This window comes from Mangifera indica, chromosome 4 (genome assembly GCF_011075055.1).
Source record: "Mangifera indica cultivar Alphonso chromosome 4, CATAS_Mindica_2.1, whole genome shotgun sequence".
Classification (NCBI taxonomy): Eukaryota; Viridiplantae; Streptophyta; class Magnoliopsida; order Sapindales; family Anacardiaceae; genus Mangifera; species Mangifera indica.
The window spans coordinates 11,079,223-11,102,987 of NC_058140.1; the positions used below are offsets into that span (position 1 = coordinate 11,079,223).

General features: G+C 34.3%; 3 protein-coding genes across 5 annotated transcripts; all 3 read left to right on the top strand.

The window, feature by feature from the left end:
* Positions 1-809: 809 nt before the first annotated feature.
* LOC123213048 lies at positions 810-4,857 on the top strand. 2 transcript variants are annotated; one of them, XM_044632378.1, is made up of 11 exons: positions 810-945; positions 1,069-1,163; positions 1,270-1,378; positions 1,847-1,945; positions 2,059-2,124; positions 2,258-2,374; positions 2,905-2,979; positions 3,285-3,387; positions 3,832-3,879; positions 4,148-4,269; positions 4,372-4,857. In XM_044632378.1, the coding sequence occupies exons 1-11, from the start codon at positions 883-885 to the stop codon at positions 4,471-4,473; spliced, it is 999 nt and encodes a 332-aa protein (XP_044488313.1). In that variant the 5' UTR covers positions 810-882; the 3' UTR covers positions 4,474-4,857. The 2 variants fall into 2 exon arrangements, with proteins under 2 accessions (XP_044488313.1, XP_044488314.1); XM_044632379.1 differs by having other exon boundaries at positions 1,273-1,378.
* A 2,878-nt stretch (positions 4,858-7,735) lies between these two features.
* LOC123213317 (coatomer subunit alpha-1-like) lies at positions 7,736-13,455 on the top strand. Of its 2 annotated transcripts, XR_006501688.1 has the most exons (5): positions 7,736-7,963; positions 8,272-8,508; positions 9,291-9,785; positions 10,074-13,130; positions 13,301-13,455. XR_006501688.1 is itself a non-coding variant. In XM_044632722.1 (4 exons), exons 2-4 carry the CDS (start codon positions 8,301-8,303, stop codon positions 13,025-13,027), a joined length of 3,657 nt encoding a protein of 1,218 aa, XP_044488657.1. In that variant the 5' UTR covers positions 7,736-7,963; positions 8,272-8,300; the 3' UTR covers positions 13,028-13,455. The 2 variants fall into 2 exon arrangements, 1 of the variants encoding a protein (XP_044488657.1); XM_044632722.1 differs by having other exon boundaries at positions 10,074-13,455.
* Positions 13,456-14,783: 1,328 nt separating this feature from the next.
* On the top strand, positions 14,784-15,684 carry LOC123213130. The gene has a single exon (XM_044632490.1). It carries the CDS (start codon positions 14,853-14,855, stop codon positions 15,459-15,461), a length of 609 nt encoding a protein of 202 aa, XP_044488425.1. The 5' UTR covers positions 14,784-14,852; the 3' UTR covers positions 15,462-15,684.
* Positions 15,685-23,765: the final 8,081 nt, after the last annotated feature.

Consider the following 23,765-nt stretch of genomic DNA (forward strand, 5'->3'; position numbering starts at 1 on the left):
TAAAATGATGAATTCAAATCTTTTTGTTCTAATTTTAATATCATTAGTTTCTTAATAACAATAATAGTAACTATCTTTGTTTTCTTCCTCTAATTTTGACATGTCTTACCAGACAAAGATTTTGAAGAGGTTGACAATTATTTCATACATCCAAGAAAAAATATTTATGAACTCTACCAAAAGTAATAAACACTGTACATAAAGGCAATCAATCTCTCCATTTACACTTTGGTGATAGAGTTGAGGCTACATCTCATATTCACATTGTATAATGGTGTGTATATAGTAAAGATATAACTAAATCTAGACATCCGGTGCTTTAATTACAGACACAAAATGTTGAATTAATGACTCAAAAAATGAAATTAATTCACCAATTCTATAACTTTCTTATTATGAAAGAAGTTCTCTTTTGAGGATCTCACTTTCCTTAATTTTCCTTAGTTTCATTAACTTTAGTTTTAGTATTTCAACCTTTCGAATTGAAGTCGAATCTAGTTGATTATTTTGCTAATTATCATTGTAGTTAGCCCCAAAAATTACCCTCATACTACAAATGGTAGGGTCAAACTCTTAGATAAACCAAATACACTTAAAAAGGTTAATCAACAAATCATATATTTAAATACAAAAACCACTCAACAGAAATCTTAAAAATCCAATCGAATGGCTTCGTTGTCGATCATGGGCTCATGGCCCATTTAATCCGTCAAGGCAGAATTATTAACACCAAGTGTGGGCCAAATCTCTTCAGAAGCCCAACAAAAATCTGCCATTTTCTGTTATCACTACAGTTGCTATTTAGCTTCAAGCTTTTTGGTTTGGATATCAAAATTGAACGGTCATTACCGGCCTCTCTCCCGCCATTGTCCGTACACGTTCATGATAACAATGGCGACACTCTTCTCTGCCCTGCCGTCCATTACTGTGCCTCTAAAACATCAGGTGTTGTTCTATACAAACCCTAATTTTCACAATTGGTCATGTTTTTATCTATCTTTATTTTTTGTTTGCTGGTATATTTGTTTACTTATCGTTTGATTGGTGAACATGCGTTTTGTAATACAGAGTTTAATGCTTCAACGGAGATGGAGTATTAGGATTTTTCGAATGACGAGGATTAGCCTGCTTTCTTCAACTGCGTTAATCAAGGGGAAGAGGAAGTAATTGTGCAAATTAAAATTTGCATAATTATACTTTTTGTTGGTTTTTTTTTTTGTAATGGATGGAGCAATTGATGGTAAAATGGCGTGTTTGGATCTAATAAAGCAGGAGAACTTTGATATGTGAAGTCAGTAGAGATGCTGAGGAAGCATTCAGAAAGACTGTAGATTTGGACAGGCTGATTGATATGCTCAGAGATGCAGATCCTAAAGAAGTAAGCTTATAGTTCCTAGCAAATTTATCTCTAGTTCTTTCAGATAATCAAACCCTAACATTTTTTTTCTCTATTAGTAATATTCAAAGTGTGCTTTAATTATTTGATGTTCTCCAATATGGCAGGAATATTTATTATATTTAATAGTGGCATCCTTGTTGCACTATTGTTTGACCGATGCTTATTTTGGGGGAGCACTGAAGCCAGACTACTAACAGTAGATCAATTTCATGTTGAAGATGCCTAAAAAATTGACCCTTACATATGATTTGAATCATTTAACTGTTTGGTTTCCATGGAATTCTTTGCAAAGGGTTGTAATTTCCCCTGATGCAGATAGTGGATCTATATGTTGTCTGAATAAATGTGGATAGTGGATTTTATCACTTGAAACAAAATCTTGCCTAGAACTGAGCTCTACTATAAATTTGTTTACATTAATTTGTTTTTCCTGTTTCTGGTATACAGCTTCAACAGCTCGTTGTTGAAAATGTCCTTGCTTTCAATGAGGGTTTCTGGATACGGCTGGCAGCAAGAACTGACACCTGCGGATCAGAGGATGATAAAGCACGGTTTTTGACTTGGTTAATTCTAATTTTTGGATGTTGTTCCTGAAATTGACCTTGTTCCAGTCCCTGCTTTTTGCAATAATACCTTTGACATAAATTTTTGTCCTGTAGAAAGATTATGAGGAATTGGCAGCATCTGTAATGAGCATAGTGGATCTCCTAGTCCATAAGACTCATGTAACCCTCTCTCTTTATTTGGAAAAATCAATGCGTCTATAGTTTAATCCTTCTAGATGTTCATCCACAACAAACACCTCCCCTCTCTCTTATAAAAAAAAATTACTTTTGATATTAATTTTTGCTCTTGCAGGAAAAAATAGAATCAGCTACTGATGTTCTCAAGGGGATTTTAACCCCTGTAGTTGATGATAAAGAAGAGATTACCTGGCCTCCAAGAGATCCTGAGGCTCTTAAATTAATGGAGAAAGTGAGTACCTGTTCCATTTTGGTTTAATTAATTCGCTTCCTTCTGTTAAAAAAACTTAATGGGGTTCATATATAATAATCCCAACATCCATTTCCCTTTCCATGTGATCTCGTACATGATTTTTCTATCCATACCAAATAGGAAATACTATTAACTGCTGGCTTTCCTCTACCTTTCACTTATAGGTGATTTATCCACTTGTTACGCTACTTCAATTATAAAAGCTTTTTTTGATCACCTCCCCTAATTTAAACACTAAATCGTGCCATCTAGTTTTGCTTAGAAAAAATATAGAGAAATGTATGGAGATGGTAATTTTTTCCTATACAACTTTATCACAATTGGTTTGTCCTCCTGTAATCTTTCTAAAAATAATTGATGAATGGTTTTTTAGATATTCTTTTGTAGAATTAGGTGGAGTCTAATATTAGTATGCATGCACTGTTTTTATCTATCTACTCCAGGAATTAAATTATAGAGATCATTAATGTATAAGAACTATGTAACTTTCTTTTGCCTTTGATAATTAGGAAATAATCCAAAGAGAGAAAGCAGGGCAACTAGATGAAGGATTTCTTGCAGAAGTTAATGCTCAACTTCGACAGGTGAGTTTGTTTATTCTTTCTTATCGCTTCTGGATTAGAACCACATTTTTTTGTTTTTAAATACTAGTAGCAGAGGTTATCATCCTCAAAGTGCCTTTGAATGGGTTTTTATTCTATACTAAAAGATATTTGTTGGAAAAAGAAGTCTCGGTGTTTCTTGTTTCATCTGTTTTTGAATGTTGAACTTGGTATCATAGTTTGCTCAAAGCATAGTGCAATCATGAATAAAGTTAGGTGCTACTTTTGTTGAGTCTTGATGATACTTTTGCGACTTAGTGTCTGATTAATCTATTGATCTTTTACAGTCAAAAGAAGATGGGGATAAGCCAGGACTAGAGGCTATGTTGCAAAAAGTTTTGCAACTTTATGCTGCAAGTGTTCTTTCCAAACGTAGTTATGCTAAGAAAGGTAATATTTTACCCTTTTCTGTTCACATATGTTACTTTTAATGGATATTTTTGTTTAAACAAAGTATGGTTTAAAGCGTAAAAAACTTTTCTATTTGTTAATTCATCCATGTATTCAAAAGGTGTTGATTGAGGTTAGGTTATCGGTGCTTGAATCTTCATCAAATTGTATTCATAATGCTTATATACTTAGACTGAAAAGTGTTTGTGTGCGCATGGTAGTGTTTATTTCAGGGTCTAATATATGTAATTTGTACATTGACTTGAGTAGATAAGTAGAAAACTAAAATAAAAAAGGTTCTGGTGGTGCTCTAAAGTTGGTAACAATAAGCGATAAGGTTCTTCTCAATGGTAGAGATAGTATACTGATGTGGATTTTAAATGAACTAAGTCATTTGTTTGAGTTCTTTAATACTGATGTGAATTTCTATCTATGGTGGTGCAGGGAACGACGTTTTGAAGGCTGAAATGTTTCTTGAGACTGTAATCAAAGGTGTCTGCCATCTCAGAATCAATTAGTTTCAGGGGAGAAAGTTATATCTATCATTTTAATGAATGAACTAGTAGATCTTGTAGAAAGTGAATATATTTCACCTGATGGAACCATTATCAAGGTTCTTAGATATGCTAACTTTATTTTTTCATTTTGATCAAGTGGCTGGATTATTCAAAAGGAGTTAAAGATGGTTATGATATTTGAATCATTTCTTATGACTTTTCATATTGTTGATGAGTCCTCTGGATTATTTTCGGTGGTTCAGCTCCCGAGGAAGAATGGAACAAGCTTTTGATTGAAGGGTTGACAGTTGGTAAAGGGGAAGTTTCACCAGAGGAATTTTATGCTGTCATTAAGAAAAGAATTGAGCGAACTCTTATCCGGACAGTAAGACAGACCTTACCCTTGAATCTCTCCTGATAGAAGCTTAAATTTTTACCATCCACTGCTGATAATCCTTCTCTATATTTTATTCTTTCTTTCTCGTAGGAGGGAGGTTCGTACCAGCAGCGCATTCTTACCGAATATCTGAAAGGCATCCAATCAAGATCCGAGGAGCTTGTACAAATACTTCAGGGAAAGTCACAATAATCTATAGATTATCAAAGATAGGTTCCATGCAGTGACATTTTTCTGGATATGCAAATGCAGATTGAAGTTTCTTCTTCGAATGAAAAATCAAAGGAAAGAACAACTTCACAAACATGAGAATCGATAATTTTTGATAAAACAGACTGTGAAATGTGTTTACGGAGCCTTTTGTAGTAATCTTTTTCTCAACAGATATTGCAAATGTTGTGTGATATATAGGATCTCATGACAGCAGCTAAGTTTGCAGAAACCTTCTCATCATGTGAAACGACTGAGGGTTTCTTTGCAGAGGCTTTGGCTGGACTCTTTGTACATTTCATCTGTCAGTTATTTGTTTGCAGTCAGTCATATTTTCATGGCAATAAAGCTATAAATTTTGTCCCAGAATACTTATCAGTCAGTTTCATGGTTCTGAGATCTGTAATATTTCATGAAGGTAATGAAGGGACCAACTGTAAATATTGTTTGTAAAACCAAACACTGTCTACGCACAATTTCATTTCCCAAAAAGTCCTCAGCAGACCTTTTGAAGATGGGACAAATCGTCATCGTCTATAAAAAGGGGCCCCTCATGGTCATGTTTAGATATGACTGACAGCATCTAACAACAGATCTTGACCGTTGATTGACTCTCAACACAACTTGCTTAAGATCCAAGTCTACATCACCTAAAACATCACAACCCTCAATTTACAATCTAACGCTCAATATTATCATTAATTGACTGCCTGTAAGACAACATTTGATCACAAATTATCATGATTATTATGTGTATACGTAAATAATTATTTAATCATATGATAATATGATGTATAATTATTTTTACATAAATGTACATAGTTTTATTGCTCTTATCACACCCTGGGAAGAGAAAAAACTCAAATCCTCTACGCCCCTGAGGTTTCCAAGTGTTATCAAAGGCCCCTCTTGAGCATGTTTAATATGTATAAGCATGATATTGGAGGAATGATGGTGAATATGATCATTGATAATTAATTAAGTTCATTGTTGACCTTGTACTATCAATCTTGAGAAGCTTAATGCATTACCGAAACAAGGAAAAGTTAAAAGAAGTTAGGTGCAATTGCTAAACAATAACAATAAAAAAAGAGATACTTATAAAAAAAAATACTTCTTTTTGAGCCTGTTTATACTTTTTTATTACACATTTTTTCATTAAATAATTATATTACTTTGTTAGTTAAATATCAAAATTATCATTATCTTCATATATATAGACATAAGCAACAAAAGTTCTCTTCAACACTAAAAAACAAAATATATTTTCAGAGATCTTGCAGATAATTCATTCTAATTAAGGTTAATGTTAATCTATATCTTTTTTTTTTTGTATTAGTTTGTTTAATAGTTGTAAACCAAAGATTGTATACTAAAGTAGTTGATTTACCACAAAATTTAGTAATGTAGTTAAAAATTTTCTAAAATCAATAACATTTATTCTGTATTTTGTTCGTTGAATGTTGTTATATGTATATGTTAAAGGAGTCAGAGTATTGATTGATAGGTCAAATGGGACATGGATATTCACTAAAAACGGTGTTTATAATTTGCTTTTTTGTATTCTAGAAAGAACATAAATGATGGGATCTAGGGTATAGGCTAGATCCCCTCTAGTAGGTGAGATCGCCTATAAGCTATAGGTCTCGTTTGCTCCTTTTCGACAAAACTTTGAATGTATCCAATTTTAATTTTGCGTGTCAATGCAGATTTATAAGTAAAACTGGAAAAAACTAGATTCATTGTTCGTTTTAAAGAGAATTAAATTACAGATGATGATAATGTAGTGAAATATGTCAGTGAAAAGGAAAGATCGATTTGTATTAACATAAAATGTTGATTTTGAAGGATTTGTGGGTAAAATATTCAATCCTCTCACATTAGAGTATATCCTTTTTAGTAGTTTCGATTGTAATTACAATCCAGTTGAATCTTATTAGTCATAGGATTGATTTATTAGAAAAAAGGGCAATATCGCTCATATCACCTATTGGGTGAGATTGCCTAGTAGGCGATCAGGCGATTTCGCTCAATAGGCGATATTGCCTTGTTCTTTAAATTTCTCAAATCCAACCAAATCACAATCAACTACTCAAATTAGTGAAAACCAAATCAACAATTAATTGTCACACACCCAAACTACATCATCAACACAACAAAAATCCCCTTTTTAATAGATCTATTCATACACCAACACCAAATACCAAAATTTATAAAACACATTAATAAAATTTAAACAAACAAATCTAAGTAGAAAACACTCACCCATAAAACTTTGCATGTCATTCTTCCCAAATCACTCAGATTCAGACAACAGTGTTCGTGGATGGAGCGTTCAATTTAGTTGACATCAGTGGATAAAGCATTCGTTGTTGGCATCGGTTCTCATTCTCGTCAACATAAGCGTCTGCATTAGATGTTTCTTTTTCCTCATGCGGTGGCTTCTTCTTCTTCACCCTAGAGGCTTCGAAAGGGAGAAGACTTCTTTAATTTGGGGAAAGTGACTTGATGAAGACTTGAAAAGCGAGAAGACTTTTTTGATTAATTTAGGGAAAACGATTAGCCTTGGGGTTTTATATTTAAAACATAACTTTTTTTTTTGCTTTGTTAGGATTCTTCTGCATTACAGAAAGGAATCGCATGTAGACTTCTTTTCATTCGTAAACAATATAATCATACAGTTAATCAAACTTTTTTCATAACAAGAGTATTTTTGAAACTGTATATTTTTTTTGATATATTTGTTATGTGTATAAAAAATATGATAAAAATGTATAAGTAAACCCAAATTGTGGTTTTTTTTTTTTTAACAAAGACAATGAAATTAGTTGGATACCAGTGCCATGACAATTCAAAATGCCTCGTCACCATTGAGAAACACTACCAATTATTCCAAAACTAATGCTATAAGAACAATGACAATTTAAAGTACAACATCATCACCAATTTGCTAATAGATTTATTTGTGTCTATAAAGCTTACAATCAGCTGGCTTTACCATTGGCCAAAATATTTCGACCGTTCTCTGCATTTAGGAAATCTGCAAAATAGGATATTTTTGATAAATTTTCAAACCTTTTTGGAGATTAGTAATTTTTACACCTAGGGGGCTTCATGTTATTTACTTAAACCTGAGAGTCCTAATTGAAAAGCAAAAAAAAAAAAGATTTCAGATTGTTTACTCCACTGTAGCCTCATAAATAACAAAAATACCCTCCCTATCCCCGCCCTCTAAAATTAACGCACAATACAGACATTACTCACACACTCGACGCGACTCAGATCTAAGAGCGAAAAACAACCGGAATTATAAAAAAAAAAACCCTCGCTCTTTTCTCCCTATCGATCTCTTCATTTCTTATAATTATTCTGTCGCAAGCCTTCGATTCTGGGTTTCTTCTGATGCAGTAACGGCCTTCCTCCTACGTTGTTCGATTGATCATTTAACGTTCATGTTCTGATTAGATCTGAGGTATTCGTTTATCAGTTTTTGTTATTAGTGGCTCTTGATCTCGTTAGATCTAACCCTAATTCAATTCCTCTGTTTGGTTACTGCTAATTCGTAATCTCTTCAGTATTGTTTAATTTCCTGCTTATCTTCGTAACTATACGGTGTCGTGTTCCGATTTTGTTTTTGAACAATGATTGTTTGCCTTTTTTACGTTTGTTGTCATTGATAATTTCGAGGTGTATCGATTGTTGTGTTGGATATGTGATGAGTGTAGTCAGTGGACATTCTTGTTGACTATTTTGATTGAATTGGTTTGTTTGTGCGTACAGATTAGATTTGGGTGATTTGATTGAAGAAAATGTTGACCAAGTTTGAGACAAAGAGTAATAGAGTTAAGGGACTGAGTTTCCACAGTAAGAGACCGTGGATCCTTGCAAGTCTTCACAGTGGTGTGATCCAGCTATGGGACTATCGGATGGGGACTCTGATTGATAGGTTTGACGAGCACGATGGCCCAGTTCGTGGTGTCCATTTCCACAAGTCTCAGCCTTTATTCGTCTCTGGAGGTATGGTTGATTTTATATTTACAATGTAATGTCTTTTTGGTTATAGTCTGGTTGATCTATCCATTGTATTTTTGTTTAGCTAGCATTTCTGCTGGGGGCTATTGTTGAATTTTGATAGATCTATGGAATTACATCTGTTGGGATGATAATTGAACTGGGGTTTGAATAATGCTGGCAGGGATCAGCTCAACAGACTGAAGTTTTTACTTTTAAGTTTTCTAAATCATGAAAAAATTGGGATTCAAAGTCTGGGTTATTCTTGTATCTTATTTTGTAACTCAGCTGTATAGTTTGCATGTGTTGCTAGATCCTTTTGATCTGACTTGAGTACCTAATTTGAAGTGAATAGATTGTTCTCTGTTTCTCTTCATTTTGGTTAAAAAAATGGGGGATAGAGAAAATTATGGTCCATTTAGAAGGGTAATTAGGCTCATCAATTCTAGAATAGGACTGATACTTCCTCATCCCTTTTAAATTGGCAACTTGTATGAAAGAAAAATCAAGTCTCGTGTTTATGGTTGGTTGATCCAATCAAAGTTAGCTGGATCTCCAATTTCAATTGATTTTTGACTGTTAAGTAAACTTTTAGATGAAACTTTCTTGTAGTGTTGGAATTTTCATTTGTCAAGTAATTTAAAGCAGCTAAACTCTGAATAGGTATGTTTGGGTTTGTAAATCTTCTTGAGATCGAGTTTCCTTTTTGCTATCATCTATTTGTGATATTTATCTGCTTGAGGTTTTATTGTGCAGTACCAGTTCATTTAACGTGCTGATTTTTGCAGGGGATGATTACAAAATCAAAGTATGGAATTACAAGATGCATAGGTGTCTATTTACTCTTCTTGGACACCTTGATTACATTCGCACCGTGCAGTTTCATTATGAGTATCCGTGGATCGTGAGTGCCAGTGATGATCAGACCATCCGCATATGGAATTGGCAGTCACGTACTTGTATCTCTGTTTTAACCGGCCACAATCATTATGTCATGTGTGCTTCATTCCATCCTAAAGAGGACCTTGTTGTGTCAGCCTCGCTGGATCAGACTGTTCGTGTGTGGGATATAGGTGCATTGAGAAAGAAGACAGTGTCTCCTGCAGATGACATTCTTCGGTTGAGTCAGATGAACACAGATCTTTTTGGTGGTGTTGATGCTGTTGTTAAATATGTCTTGGAAGGTCATGACAGAGGAGTTAACTGGGCAGCATTCCATCCCACCCTCCCTTTAATTGTTTCTGGAGCTGATGATCGCCAAGTGAAATTGTGGCGTATGAATGGTAAATGCATCTATCTTTGCTTGTCTAAACATTATTGTTGGGGTTGCTTTGGCATTTAGTTCTGTTGGCCAATTCTTATGGTGGTTGTAAGTACGCAGGTTATATAGTGTTTGTCAAAAACTTTGTTTTGGTTAGTTTGAATTTTGTTTGTTGATGTTGAGCAATCGTAATACTTCTTTTTCTTTCTTAATATGACCAAAATGAGGAATGTTTTGACAATTACCTTAGTAGTTTTTATTTACTTCTGAAAACTTGATTATTGAAGTGAACAGTTTTTGTATTCTGCAGAAACTAAGGCTTGGGAAGTGGACACTTTGAGAGGGCACATGAATAATGTGTCATGTGTCATGTTCCATGCCAAACAGGACATAATTGTATCCAATTCTGAGGATAAAAGTATTCGTGTCTGGGATGTAACAAAGCGGACTGGAGTTCAAACCTTCCGCCGGGAGCATGATAGGTTCTGGATCCTCGCTTCTCATCCTGAAATGAACCTTTTGGCAGCAGGACATGATAGTGGCATGATCGTCTTTAAGTTGGAGAGAGAACGACCTGCTTTTGCTGTGAGTGGTGATTCTCTGTTTTATGCCAAAGATCGCTTTTTGCGGTATTATGAATTTTCATCTCAAAAGGATACACAAGTCATTCCAATTCGACGGCCTGGCTCTACAAGCCTGAATCAGAGTCCAAGGACCCTTTCTTACAGTCCTACAGAAAATGCTGTTCTCATCTGCTCAGATGTGGATGGGGGATCTTATGAGCTTTATGTCATACCCAAAGACAGCATTGGTAGGGGTGATAGCGTGCAAGAGGCAAAGAAAGGTCTTGGAGGTTCGGCCATTTTTATTGCTCGGAATAGGTTTGCTGTTCTTGACAAAAGTAGCAACCAAGTATTAGTCAAGAACCTAAAAAATGAGGTGGTTAAGAAGAGTATCCTTCCAATCGCTGCAGATGCAATCTTCTATGCTGGAACTGGTAACTTGTTGTGTAGGGCTGAGGATAGAGTGGTAATATTTGATCTCCAGCAGAGGCTTGTTCTTGGTGATCTGCAAACTCCTTTTGTCAAGTATGTTGTTTGGTCTAACGATATGGAGAGTGTGGCTTTACTCAGCAAACATGCCATTATCATCGCTAACAAGAAGCTGGTGCACCAGTGCACTCTTCATGAGACAATTCGCGTAAAGAGTGGAGCCTGGGATGATAATGGTGTTTTCATTTACACGACCTTGAATCATATTAAATATTGCCTCCCCAATGGAGATAGTGGTATTATTAGGACCCTTGATGTTCCAATCTACATCACAAAGGTGTCCGGTAATATGATCTTTTGCTTGGATCGGGATGGCAAGAACAGGGCTATAGTTATTGATGCAACAGAATATATTTTCAAGCTGTCTTTACTGAAGAAGAGATATGACCATGTAATGAGCATGATAAGGAACTCCCAACTTTGTGGTCAGGCAATGATTGCTTATCTGCAGCAGAAGGGCTTCCCTGAAGTTGCTCTCCATTTTGTTAAAGATGAAAGGACTCGTTTTAACTTGGCTTTGGAGAGTGGGAACATTCAAATTGCTGTTGCATCAGCGAAGGAGATAGATGAGAAAGATCACTGGTATAGATTGGGTGTGGAAGCTCTTCGGCAGGGTAATGCAGGGATTGTGGAATATGCTTACCAGAGAACAAAAAATTTTGAGAGGTTATCTTTTCTGTATCTCATTACTGGAAACATGGAAAAGTTGTCCAAGATGCTTAAAATAGCTGAAGTTAAGAATGATGTCATGGGTCAATTCCATAATGCCCTTTATTTGGGTGATGTCCAAGAACGCATTAAGATTCTGGTGGATGCTGACCATTTGCCCCTTGCTTACATTACTGCTTCTGTACATGGGTTACAGGATGTTGCCGACCAACTGGCAGCTAAGTTAGGGAATAATGTTCCACCTTTGCCAGAGGGAAAAGTACCCTCTCTTCTGATGCCTCCATCCCCTGTTATCTGTAGTGGTGATTGGCCTCTTCTGAGAGTAATGAAGGGGATCTTTGAAGGTGGGCTGGATAATGTTGGAAGGGGTGCTGTGGAAGAAGATGAAGAGGCTGCTGATGCTGATTGGGGTGAGGAACTGGATATGTTAGATGATGATGGATTACAAAACGGGGATGTTCCACCAATTTTGGAAGATGGGGAAGTGCCTGAAGAAAATGATGAAGAGGGAGGATGGGATCTTGAAGATTTGGAGCTTCCACCTGAGGCAGACACACCCAAGGCTCCTGCCAATGCCCGGTCTTCAGTTTTTGTGGCACCAACTCCAGGTATGCCTGTGAGCCAGATATGGACACAGAGGTCCTCCCTTGCTGCAGAGCATGCGGCAGCTGGCAATTTTGATACTGCTATGCGGTTGCTGAACAGGCAACTAGGAATTAGGAATTTCCAACCATTGAAGTCAATGTTCCTTGATCTTCACTCTGGGAGCCATACCTATCTACGGGCATTTTCATCTGCTCCAATAATATCACTTGCAGTTGAAAGAGGTTGGAATGAGTCTGCCAGCCCAAATGTTAGGGGACCACCAGCACTCGTGTTTAATTTCTCTCAGTTGGAAGAGAAGCTTAAGGCTGGTTACAAGGCCACAACAACTGGGAAATTTACTGAGGCTCTTCGACTCTTTCTTAGCATTCTGCACACTATTCCTTTGATTGTGGTTGAGTCAAGGAGGGAAGTTGATGAAGTCAAGGAGTTAATAATCATAGTGAAAGAGTATGCCCTTGGTCTGCAAATGGAGCTTAAGAGGAGAGAACTGAAAGATAATCCAGTGCGTCAGCAGGAGCTTGCTGCCTACTTCACCCACTGCAACCTTCAAATGCCTCACTTACGGCTGGCCTTGTTAAATGCAATGACTGTCTGCTACAAGGCAAGGAACCTTGCCACAGCAGCTAACTTTGCAAGGCGGCTGTTAGAGACAAATCCCACAATTGAGACCCAAGCAAAGACAGCTAGACAAGTGCTACAGGCTGCAGAGAGGAATATGACAGATGCCCATCAGCTGAATTATGATTTCCGAAACCCTTTTGTCACATGTGGAGCAACATATGTGCCAATTTACCGAGGACAGAAGGATGTCTCCTGCCCATACTGTACTACCAGGTTTGTACCTAGCCAGGAAGGGCAGCTTTGCACGGTTTGTGATCTTGCAGTGGTAGGGGCAGATGCTTCAGGGTTGCTTTGTTCTCCCACTCAAATTCGATGATTTAGCTGTTGAAGCAGGAGAAAATTTCAACCATTTTTCAGCTCAACCTTTTTGACAGCAGAGGGGGGTTTCATTTGATAGATTCAATATCTGCAGGTAAAAGGTAAGATACTAAAGAAAAGCTAAGTTTCGAGTTCATTGTGTGTGGTGGCTACTTTTCTTATCTTGGCTTTGTGCCTTATTTTCTTTCTTTTTTAATCTTCTTTATTTAGTTCATTATGATTTTCAATGTAATAACAATTTGAGAATTTTGACTTGCGCTATTCTTGTTAGGTGTTCATAGACAAGAATAGTTGAAGGGCTTTTGTTACATTAGATGATGGCCATAGGCAGGAGAACACTTTTTATATGTCAATGTATGCCGGACGCCTTTGGCGAATTTGCTTATTTCCGTGGGTTGGAAGTGAAAAGTAATTTGTTCCATTTAATAATTCCTATTTTTGTTGCATGTTTTGTTAAATTTGTATGGCAGAAATAATTAGTGATTTGTTTCCTTCAAACGATAAGCTAGCTGGATTCTGATCTAGCTGGATTCTGATGAAAAATATGTGAAATGGAAGATATCTTCTACTATCCCAAAAGCCCATAAAAAGGCTTGTGTGCACCCAAGATTCTATTTTACATTAAATTAGGTATAATTTTTAAATGGAGTAAATGCCATGGATCTGATATTGTATACAATTAGTACAAAACTTAAATCTAATTGTGGATAATCTGGATTATGTCTGGTAAAATTTTATTTTCAATAAAATTATGTGGATTTATAATGTATACTTTGATTAATTAATTATAAATTATTATAATTAATATTAATTTGGATTTGCTTGAGATATATTAAATTAAAAACATAATCATATAATTTCATTTTATTATTTATTGGATAAAGAGTTAATTTTTCTTACAAGTGCCTTGTAAGGAATGAATTTAAAATGAAGGACAAAAAAATATTTTTCACTCAAGTTTTAGTTTAATTTTAATAATATATCTGTGATAATTAAAAAATTTAAACATTTATTTTTCTCTAAATTATTGTTGAATTTTTTATTAAATATAAGATTAAAATCGTTATTTAATAATAATATTAAAAAATATATTATTTTATTTTATTTTTTCATCTATATTTTAAAAATTAATATTTAATCTTTATACTGAAACTTTAAAAAGTGATTTTCTTCACCTCTAAATTTTTAAAATTTTTCTTTACCTCTCCCTTTTGTGACCGACAATTGGCATGACACATTGTTAAACGACGAACATAATCTAAAAGTCATCCTTTGTATGACATTGTCTTGTTTCTCCATCATTGGTCTATTATTCATCGGAAAAAGTAACCAAATTTCAAGTTTGATATCTTAGAGAAGAAAAATAAATTTTTTAAAATTTGATCAAAGGTAAAAGTATTATTTTTCTAAACCAAGAAAGAGAAATGATATATAATTTTAATTATTTTAAAATTATCAATAAAATAACAATTCTACCTCTTAACCCTAATATAAAATTTATGGGTGTATTCTAACAAATTAAAACTTGAGTAGATATTTGTAAATATATATTTGTTATTTTATCAAAACGTGAGGGAAAATTTTTCTCTTTTTTAATAAATAATACTATTTATGAAATTAAAAAACCCACTGCTCTTTACACGTGTCCGAGAATGATTGGTTGTTATACGTGGACGATTAACTATTCTTACGCACGTCAACAAACGATCGTCCACGTCGTCTGCTCGTATATAAGCAAGTTGCCAAACGCCATTGTTTGGCATCGCTAGTTTTACTTCACGAATTATCTCCCTTTTTATAATAAAAAACCAAACCAGTGAGCGATGGCAATGGAAATGGAAATGGTGAAGCAATCTCAGAAAGATGACATCTTGCATCATGAAATTGATGGGTTTTTCTGTTTGTCATCTGAAGATTCCTTGGAAGAGAATAATGATCTCTCTTACTGGGAATTTGTTAACCCTTCTGATGCTGATTCAGATGATTTTGATAATCTTTCTTTAGATAGTTTTCGAAATGGGTTGTTTGTTTCTTGGCATTCTTCGCTGTCTTCATCAAGATCAACCCCAGGAGAGAATCAAACGGAAAAATCCGATCTTGATGTGATTGTTGGAGATCAGCTTGTTGGGTATCTCGAAAAGCAAGTCTCATATCATGAGTATGAAGAAGAAGTAGAAGAAGAAGAAGAAGAAAAAGAGTGTAAGTATGCTGATGATAAGTATGGTGATGAATCTGATTATGATGGTGGCGATGACGTGGACGATGAGCTTGTACCGTGGTCTGTGAGTGCGAAGCTTGGAAGGCAGAGGATGAGGAAATTGGGGAAGAGGGCTTTTGCAAAGATGCACTATTCAAAGAAGTCACCTTTCTTGTACATGAAGCCTGGTTGTGTTCATGGCAAGCATGGACTGGGAATGAAGCACAATGTTTAAGGTAATGTTAGGGAATTTGTGGAGAAATTTATCATAAAGGTGTCAACTTTGATGTGGGCATTTTATTTCTTAGGAATTCCATATGGGCACTTTGTAAATAATTGCTGTAGTTTGTTTAGAATTGCTTAGATGATGTATTAGGTTATGCTAATTGAACTTATTATGTGGATGTCTTCGACTTGTTCTCTCAAATCTTGAAGTTTATAAATGTTTAGTTATGTAATCTCTTATGGCTTGTTTTTCAGTCATTCTTGGTTGAATTCGTTTGGCTATATCATATTTCATAATCAATTTATGCTTCTGCATAATTTCATTCTGGGTAGTGGAGATGTACAAGACTAAAATGATACCATTTTTCTCATAATGGATTTAATTGTTGGCACTGGGTAAACTTTCATTTCTATTTCCAGAGATGAAATTAACTTAGGAGATGGTTGATTGAGTTAAATTATATGGAAAGATCTGATCTTGGAGATGAGTTTTGTTTGATCTGATCTTGGTAAGTTTGTTTTAGCGTAACTCGTTGTTAATTGAAAGTCAGTGAAGAAGAAATTGATGTGAGGAGCTTAATTGTTTAGCAATTATCTTTTTAGTAAAGTTTGGTTGAGTGGGTGAAAATTTTAGGAATGAAGTTCATTTTACTACTAGTGTTTATTGATTCTTTGTTTTTCTGCAAAGCACATAATCTCAAACTTCTGTGATAACGTTTACTTTTCCACTGTTATTACCGATTACATTTTCATTTCCTCTACATCCATCTGCTTGCTGATCTGCATTGTTTTGATCAAAGCTCTCGAATCCAAATTGCACTATCCTTGTATCCTAGTATAGACTTGTAACTCAGGCTCTTGCTCATGAATCTGACAAATGATAGCTTGAGGCCAATAATTATACACAGCCATCTGCTATATGACCCTAGAGAACCTACTCCATTTCTGTATGTTCCTTCCCTGGTTTTCTTATGAGAAACTAGTAAGAATAAAAGTATAAGAGCAGACAAAATTTACTAACTTATTCATAAATGTAAACCCAATAATAAGATGTAAACATTAAACTAGCCATGCCAGTGTGAATTGGAATGCCTTATCAAAAGAATTGCTTTATGCCCACTAAACCATTTTCAATTAGATGTTTAAGTTGAGACAGTAAACTATGTCAACAGCGCAGAATATTTACTTTGTAAGGATAAAGTCATGGTCAAAAGCTAGAGAGCTAGAGAAGAAATAGTTGATTTGTCATCTCTTTATCTAATCACCTTTCAAGTGAAGTGAAGGCAGGGAGTAAAAGTAGGAGAAAAGCATATGCCAAACCTTATAGCTAAGCAAAGAAAGAACAATTGTGCATGTGGCTGTGGTGTGGATAGAAAAACACACAATACTTCCAACAATTCAGCCCCACCACGATTAATCCATTCCATTATAAAGCCCCAATAAAGAGCTTCTGTCAACATCAATCTTGCCTTCTTCACTCCAACAAACAAAACAAGATTGATAAATACGTAAAAAGCTGAATTCAACCAAAGCAATGTTGTCTATACATTTTTTTTTTTTTTTTGTACATAATTTAGATATATAGATGATGTGTTATTATGTAATTAAGTTTTACTTTATCTTTAATTTAAAATTACTTAATTACATAATGATACATCATCTGTGTATATATAGTTTACTCATTCAAAAATCAAATATTTTTAGTAAAATAAGGTTTTCTTATAAATAATATATGTTCGAAAGTGTTCACATTGAACTGAGTAAATGCATTTTGTGCAAAGAACACTTATACAAAAACAAAAGCAAATCTAAATCTAACTTCACATGTTATATGTTTCATTAAGATTGTATTTAATCTGAGTTGTTTGGATTTAAATTGCAACACAGGTTGAACGAGTTGAGTTTAAGTTCAAGTCAATGATTTGACTTGTTTCATAAACTAGCTAAGTTTGAGTCAATTTGAATTTTCAAATTTCAGTTAGATTCATATTAAGTCCAAAGTTGAATTACCTTTGAGTTGAGTTTAAATCTCAATTTTACAAATTGAGCCAAATTTGAGTCTTAATTTATTCAGTTTATCAATCTCAAATCAATCTTTTTCTAGGTTTTTGGATTCAATTTGATCTAAAATTAGTCATTGTTTATACTTAGCTCAAATTGAATCCAAACCAACACTTAAAATTAAAGCTTATTTCACATTTCTTAGATATTTATAATTTTTTTTTTCAATTTATAATGGGAAAACAGATAAGGTATTAGATAATGTTTGTCGAGGGGGAATCCTATAAATAAAAATTCCACGAGATAGCTCTCATTTGAATGCATAATTTAATTCATTACATCCATTTTGCCAATTTACATATTTAATTTAAATCCAATTTTAATATTAATATTATTATAACTTCACCAAAATTCAAAAGTATTTTAATTGAATATTTTTTTCGATATCTACAACTATTTTATTTTTAAATTTTATTCTTCTTTTATGTCTTTCACACTGATTTTTTATTTTCCAATTACTTTGTTAAAGTGAAAGAGGGAAAAAAAAAGTTAAAGGTTTTCTCATCTAATGAACTACTTTACTTAATTTGTCAATTGAAATTTCTATATATTAGAAATTAGCTTAATTTATAGAGACTGAAATTTGTTACCGATGGGTGGAAAAAATGAAATATACTGCACACCAATGTAAAAACAAATTTATTAAATTGTAAAAAGAAATTCAATAAATCCTAGTAGTTTCAAAAATAACACAAACTACTCCTAAAAATGAAAAATGATGGATTTATTTAGGGGTGGAGGGAGGAAGGTCAACCCACTTGGTCCTCAAGTTTTAGAAAATTTCACAAAAATATATTTTAAATAACTTTTTTCTAATCTTGACCCTTTATATTTCATTTCTAGATGCTCATGGATCGAGCTAGGTTGTGTCGCATCGTTTCTTATTTGTTACAACTTATGGGCCTCACAAGTCGTGCCAAGCTAAGGCTTGTTTGGAATGATAGGAATGCATACTTGTACATCGGTTGCAAGGGTATTTTGGCCTTCTTCATTATGGATTGTATTTAAAATTATTGTTGAGATGATGTACAACCATGTATGGTAGGAGTGTATATCATACATACATTGGAAAGGATATCTTTGTATTGGTCACCATGTATAATTATGTATGAACTAGTGCAAAATCGTGCATGTGAACGATTATAAGATAAATCATGCCTTTGAAGATCAAGGGACATGATAACGACAATTGAAACTGTTTGAACGATCATACATAGGAGTTGCACGACCGTGTCCGACGTTATTTGATGAAAAAAATATAAAGAGTTTAGGCATGTTGGTCAAGATATAATGCGTTTTCATTTCATTCAAGAATACAAGTAAATACACAATAACATCTTGATTTTTAGATCTATCATTATATGCTTGCATGCTATGTTTTTTGTATGTATTTTGTGATGATGATATGTTGATTTTTAGCATGCAAAAATGTAAGGAAATGAGATGTTATGTTTAACCTAGGGAATAGATTTAACCTTGATGCATTAGGGCATAGAGATAGTCATCGAAAATGCTAGAAATTGAATTATAGATGACGGTGCACAATCATGTATTTGGTGGTGAAGTATTGTACACACGATAGATTGAAGATGATCTATAATAGTCGTGCATAGGATGCACGATCGTGAATATTATGTTCAGACACACGGTCATGCATGAAAATATGTATAATTATGCATGTCGTTAGTAGATGAATGACTATTGACAATAAGGGTGCATGGTTGTAACAGAGGAAGGATTCACAACTATTATGCGTTGCAGATGCACAATTGTCAAACAGAAAGGATGCATAATCGTGACTAAGAAGTATGCACGTCTATACATGAGCATGAATGATGGACAATTATGCATGAAGGATAGTCACAATCATACATAATACTAATATTATAATTTTATCCTTATATTATATGTTAAAAGATAATATTGAATGAGATAACCTTAATAGAGACAATTTAAGTTGAGTAGTAAGATGTAGGTTTCCGAATGTGTGAATGATGACACAGACCCTAGAAAATTCAAATTTGGATAAAAATTAAAAAAATCATATATGAGTGGGAAATGATCAAGTATTTAATATGAGATACAAATACTTTAACCTATCCTCCCCTAATTGTCTAATTTGTAAGGGTTGACACTATTGTTGTTGTGCATTCTTTGGTAAAGTAGTCGGGTTGTTTGCATTTGTATCACACATTCTGACCAACTAAACAATCACCAACATGTTTTTGCCCACATATATGGCAAGTAGATGGATCATCATGCTTTGGCTAATCCTCTCTCCTCTATTTCTTACCCCTCCAATTCTTTTTATTACTCTTGGACTGAAAGATCCTTTTGCCTTTAAATTCCCTGTTGCCACCATCACAAGTGCCACATTTTCGGTTGCCTCATGACACTACTTAATCATGTCTTTAGGCTAGGGTTATTTGTACAGGTTAATCTAATGCTCTTTTCTTTTTGGCCATCTTCTGTTTCATGGCTTCTAACCTCAATGCCTTGCTCAATGCCTCTAAATAAGATTGGGGCCATGATCTTATATCATTACATCCTTGGCAACATTTGACCTAAGTCTTCTAAGAAAGACCTCTATCTTACCCATATTTGTGCTTACCACTCCTAGAGTGTACTTGGCTAATACATACAACTTGGTGGAGAACTTTTTAATTGACATATCATTCTACTTTAGGTTGATGAAATACTGAGTTCTCACATATAAGATGTTTGCTGACAAGTACTCCTTTTCAAATACATACTTGAAAGGTCTTTTTGCCTTTTATTACTTAAAAGGTCCTTTTTATTACTCTTGGACTGAAATGTCCCTTTGCCTTTAAATTCCCTGTTGCCACCATCACAAGTGCCACCTTTTCGGTTGCCTCATAACATTACTTGATCATGTCTTTGGGCTAGGATTACTAGTACAGGTTGATCTAATACTTCTTTCTTTTTGGTCATCTTTTGCTTTATGGCTTCTAACCTTAGTGCTTTGCTCACGACCTCTAAATAGAACTAGGGCCATGATCTCATATCATGACATCCTTGGCAACATCTGACCTAAGTCCTCTAAGGAAGACCTTTATCTTGCCCATATTTATGCTCACCAATCCTAAAGTGTACTTGGCTAATGCATACAACCTGGTGGAGAACTTTTTAATTGACATATCATTCTACTTTAGGTTGATGAACTACTAAGCTCTCACATATAAGATGTCTGTTGACAAATATTCCTTTTCAAATACGTACTTGAAATCAGCTCAACTCATCTCATCTTTGTAGCTTGACGAGTTTCACATTGCATCTATCACCAAATCTTAGCACCTCCCTTCAATAAAAGACTGACATACTAAATCTTTTTTATGTATGGTATCATAATAAAGCCTTATGACATCCTTTACTACTTTCAGCCACTCCTCATTTGGAATTCCTCCTAAAATTGAGTTACCTTTGAACTTGAGAGGCTAATGTTTGCTTGCTAGACTATAGATAAGGTGAAGTTGCTCTTTGCTACTACTCGTTACTGTAACTCTTGGTGTTTCCTTACCCACTCTATCCTGCTGGGATGACAACTTAATTATTGGAGGCTACTCTGACAGTAGTGGGGTTTAAACTGGATGCCCAACACTCTCAAATGCTTTTATATTCTTTTTGAGAACCTCTTCTATGATCTACCTAATGACTGCACTATCCACTGATGTTGTTACTAACATACTAAGGGCTTGTCCTTAAGTCTTTACTTGACTCATCTCTTGGTTAAGTTCTTTGAAACATCTTCGATTAGCCTCATAGATCTCTTTAACAGAATCATAACTTAGACAGATATACCACTTAACTTAATACAAGTTTTAAAATATTTATAATGATAGATGTGTAAGAGCGTTCAATATTGCATGAGGGGCTATTTTCCTTACTTAACTTACTTATGCATTATTTCAGACACTTTAAGACTTAACACTTTTTTGGGTTCTAAAATCTTACTTTGATACTATAAATGTAACACTTATATCTAGAAATATACCCCTCCATGGAATATATCTTGAAAAGATGTGTACTACTTGTTTTCTTAACTCATACAACGAAAATATAACATGACATTAAATACTTAATTTAAATGTGCGCAAAAATGTGTAACTAAAAAATAACCAAAATACCTCAATTTATTAAAATCTAATAAACTGTGTTTTTGAAAATCCAATTTTCATAAAATTAATATATGAAACATCCATAAAATCTTTATAAAAATAACGAATATACATAAATGCCATAAAATAAAAAATGATGGTTTTGCCCCTCACTTTCATGCAATTCCTCGATTAGACCACTAGCTCCCCTGCATGTCCTACTACTTAACTTTACCTATAAAACTATAGAAAAAGAATACGTGAGTGAAAAAAATACTCAGTAAATAGGTGACCTCTTGCACTTTACATAAAACATAAAACTAAAATTGGCACTCCACTAGTGAATCTCGATGTGGTCATAACTTAACACCTTTGTGCCCTAAACATAGGTTATTCACAAAGACTATTAAGGCCTAGTTAATCTCGACATGTCTAATGCCTTAGTGAAAGTACTTGACACTCTGCGTGTCTACTAACTATTATACCTTACACACATGTTAGTCAAACTATTGAGCTAACTAACTATGATACTCTAGTCATATAGGAAAACTAGTCATAGCCCCTCCCTAACCATATACGCATAACTACGGGACAACTACTATAAAACCATCCTTATATGACTTTTACCATGAGCACATTTGTGATGCATTCCGCTGACCACGTAAGAAACTAATCGAAGTGTCACTATCCTTTACCATGCACACCTAAACTGAATTAAATTATGTGGCTAATACGTCTTGACGCCGAGTGAATAATGCATCTCATGGATATTTATCTCTTATATAACCCTATTGCTTTCATATATCTCACCACTTATATATATAGTTGGTGGCAATATAGATGTACTCTACTTTTCTTAACTTTTCCTATCTTTAACCTAGATTCAATTCAGTCAGGGTTTATGCCTTCTTCCACACAATCGGGCACTTTTCTATAACTTACTATCTTATCTTGCCTTGTTAAGGCCTTTATATTCTCTTTCTTTTCTCTTCCTTTCCTTACATATAGTCTAGGGGTAAAACAATATTTTTCTATTTCTTGATATATATGGGTATGTCTTTGCCTTGCACCCCCGTGTCCCTTTAATTGTATACACACAAGCGTGTTACGCTTCTTACACCCCCGTGTTCTTTATATTAATTGCACATAGACATGTTGTGATCTCACATCCTTATGTTTAACTTTATACACAACTTGCTTCCTAATGCTAACACAACTGTTCACTTTTAGGGAAACCATACATAAATATGTGTCTCATACCATACGACTATGTAGGCTTCTCCTTAGAATGAATGTACTGATGTGGTAAGTTTTGTTTGTCATAATAAAGATATAGAGGTGTGTAGAATGTCTTACATGAATGTGTATCGTGACTTATAACTTTCTGATCTTATGTTTTCGGTGAATTTTGATAATTCCATGGCATATACCTTATTCTACACATACGAATCAGTCTTTAAACACCCTAATATCCTTATACATGTGTTATTAAATATGTTTAACTCTCCAATCATGGTTATTTACTCAACATAAATCCTTACATGAACCATCAATCAAAACATTTGCATGATCAAACATAATCCAACATTCTATAGGCATAAAAATTATCAATACTATCATTGCAATCACCAAAATATAGTTAGATAGTCGTAGATTCATAGATATAGGTTATATATTTACTGGTGATCAACTTAAAACCAAAGAGAACACCTACTTACTTCTCCTCCAATGAACCGATGATTCTTCACGTGGTTACTAGATTTTTGGGGTTGAGAACTCCTCTCTAGTGCCTCAAGGCACTCAACTTTCTCCTCTTTTTTGGTACTTGACAGTTGTGAATGAAAAAATAATGCAACCATTAGATTAAACACTATTTTTTATTTTGTTTGCCAAACACAATACATAAGCGTGTATGACGTTATACAACTAACACAGTTTCTAATTTTGTCATGATCATTATCTTATCCACAAATTTGAATTCTACTAACCATGTACAATTGTGTGTCCTAACATACACGAGTGTACACCTTAGTGAAATTTCATCATTAATTACAATTAAATTCAGATAAAAAAGATCAAAATACCTTTGGACTTACCTATAGGTGTTACATCTGCGTCTCGTAGGTATTGAATTATCT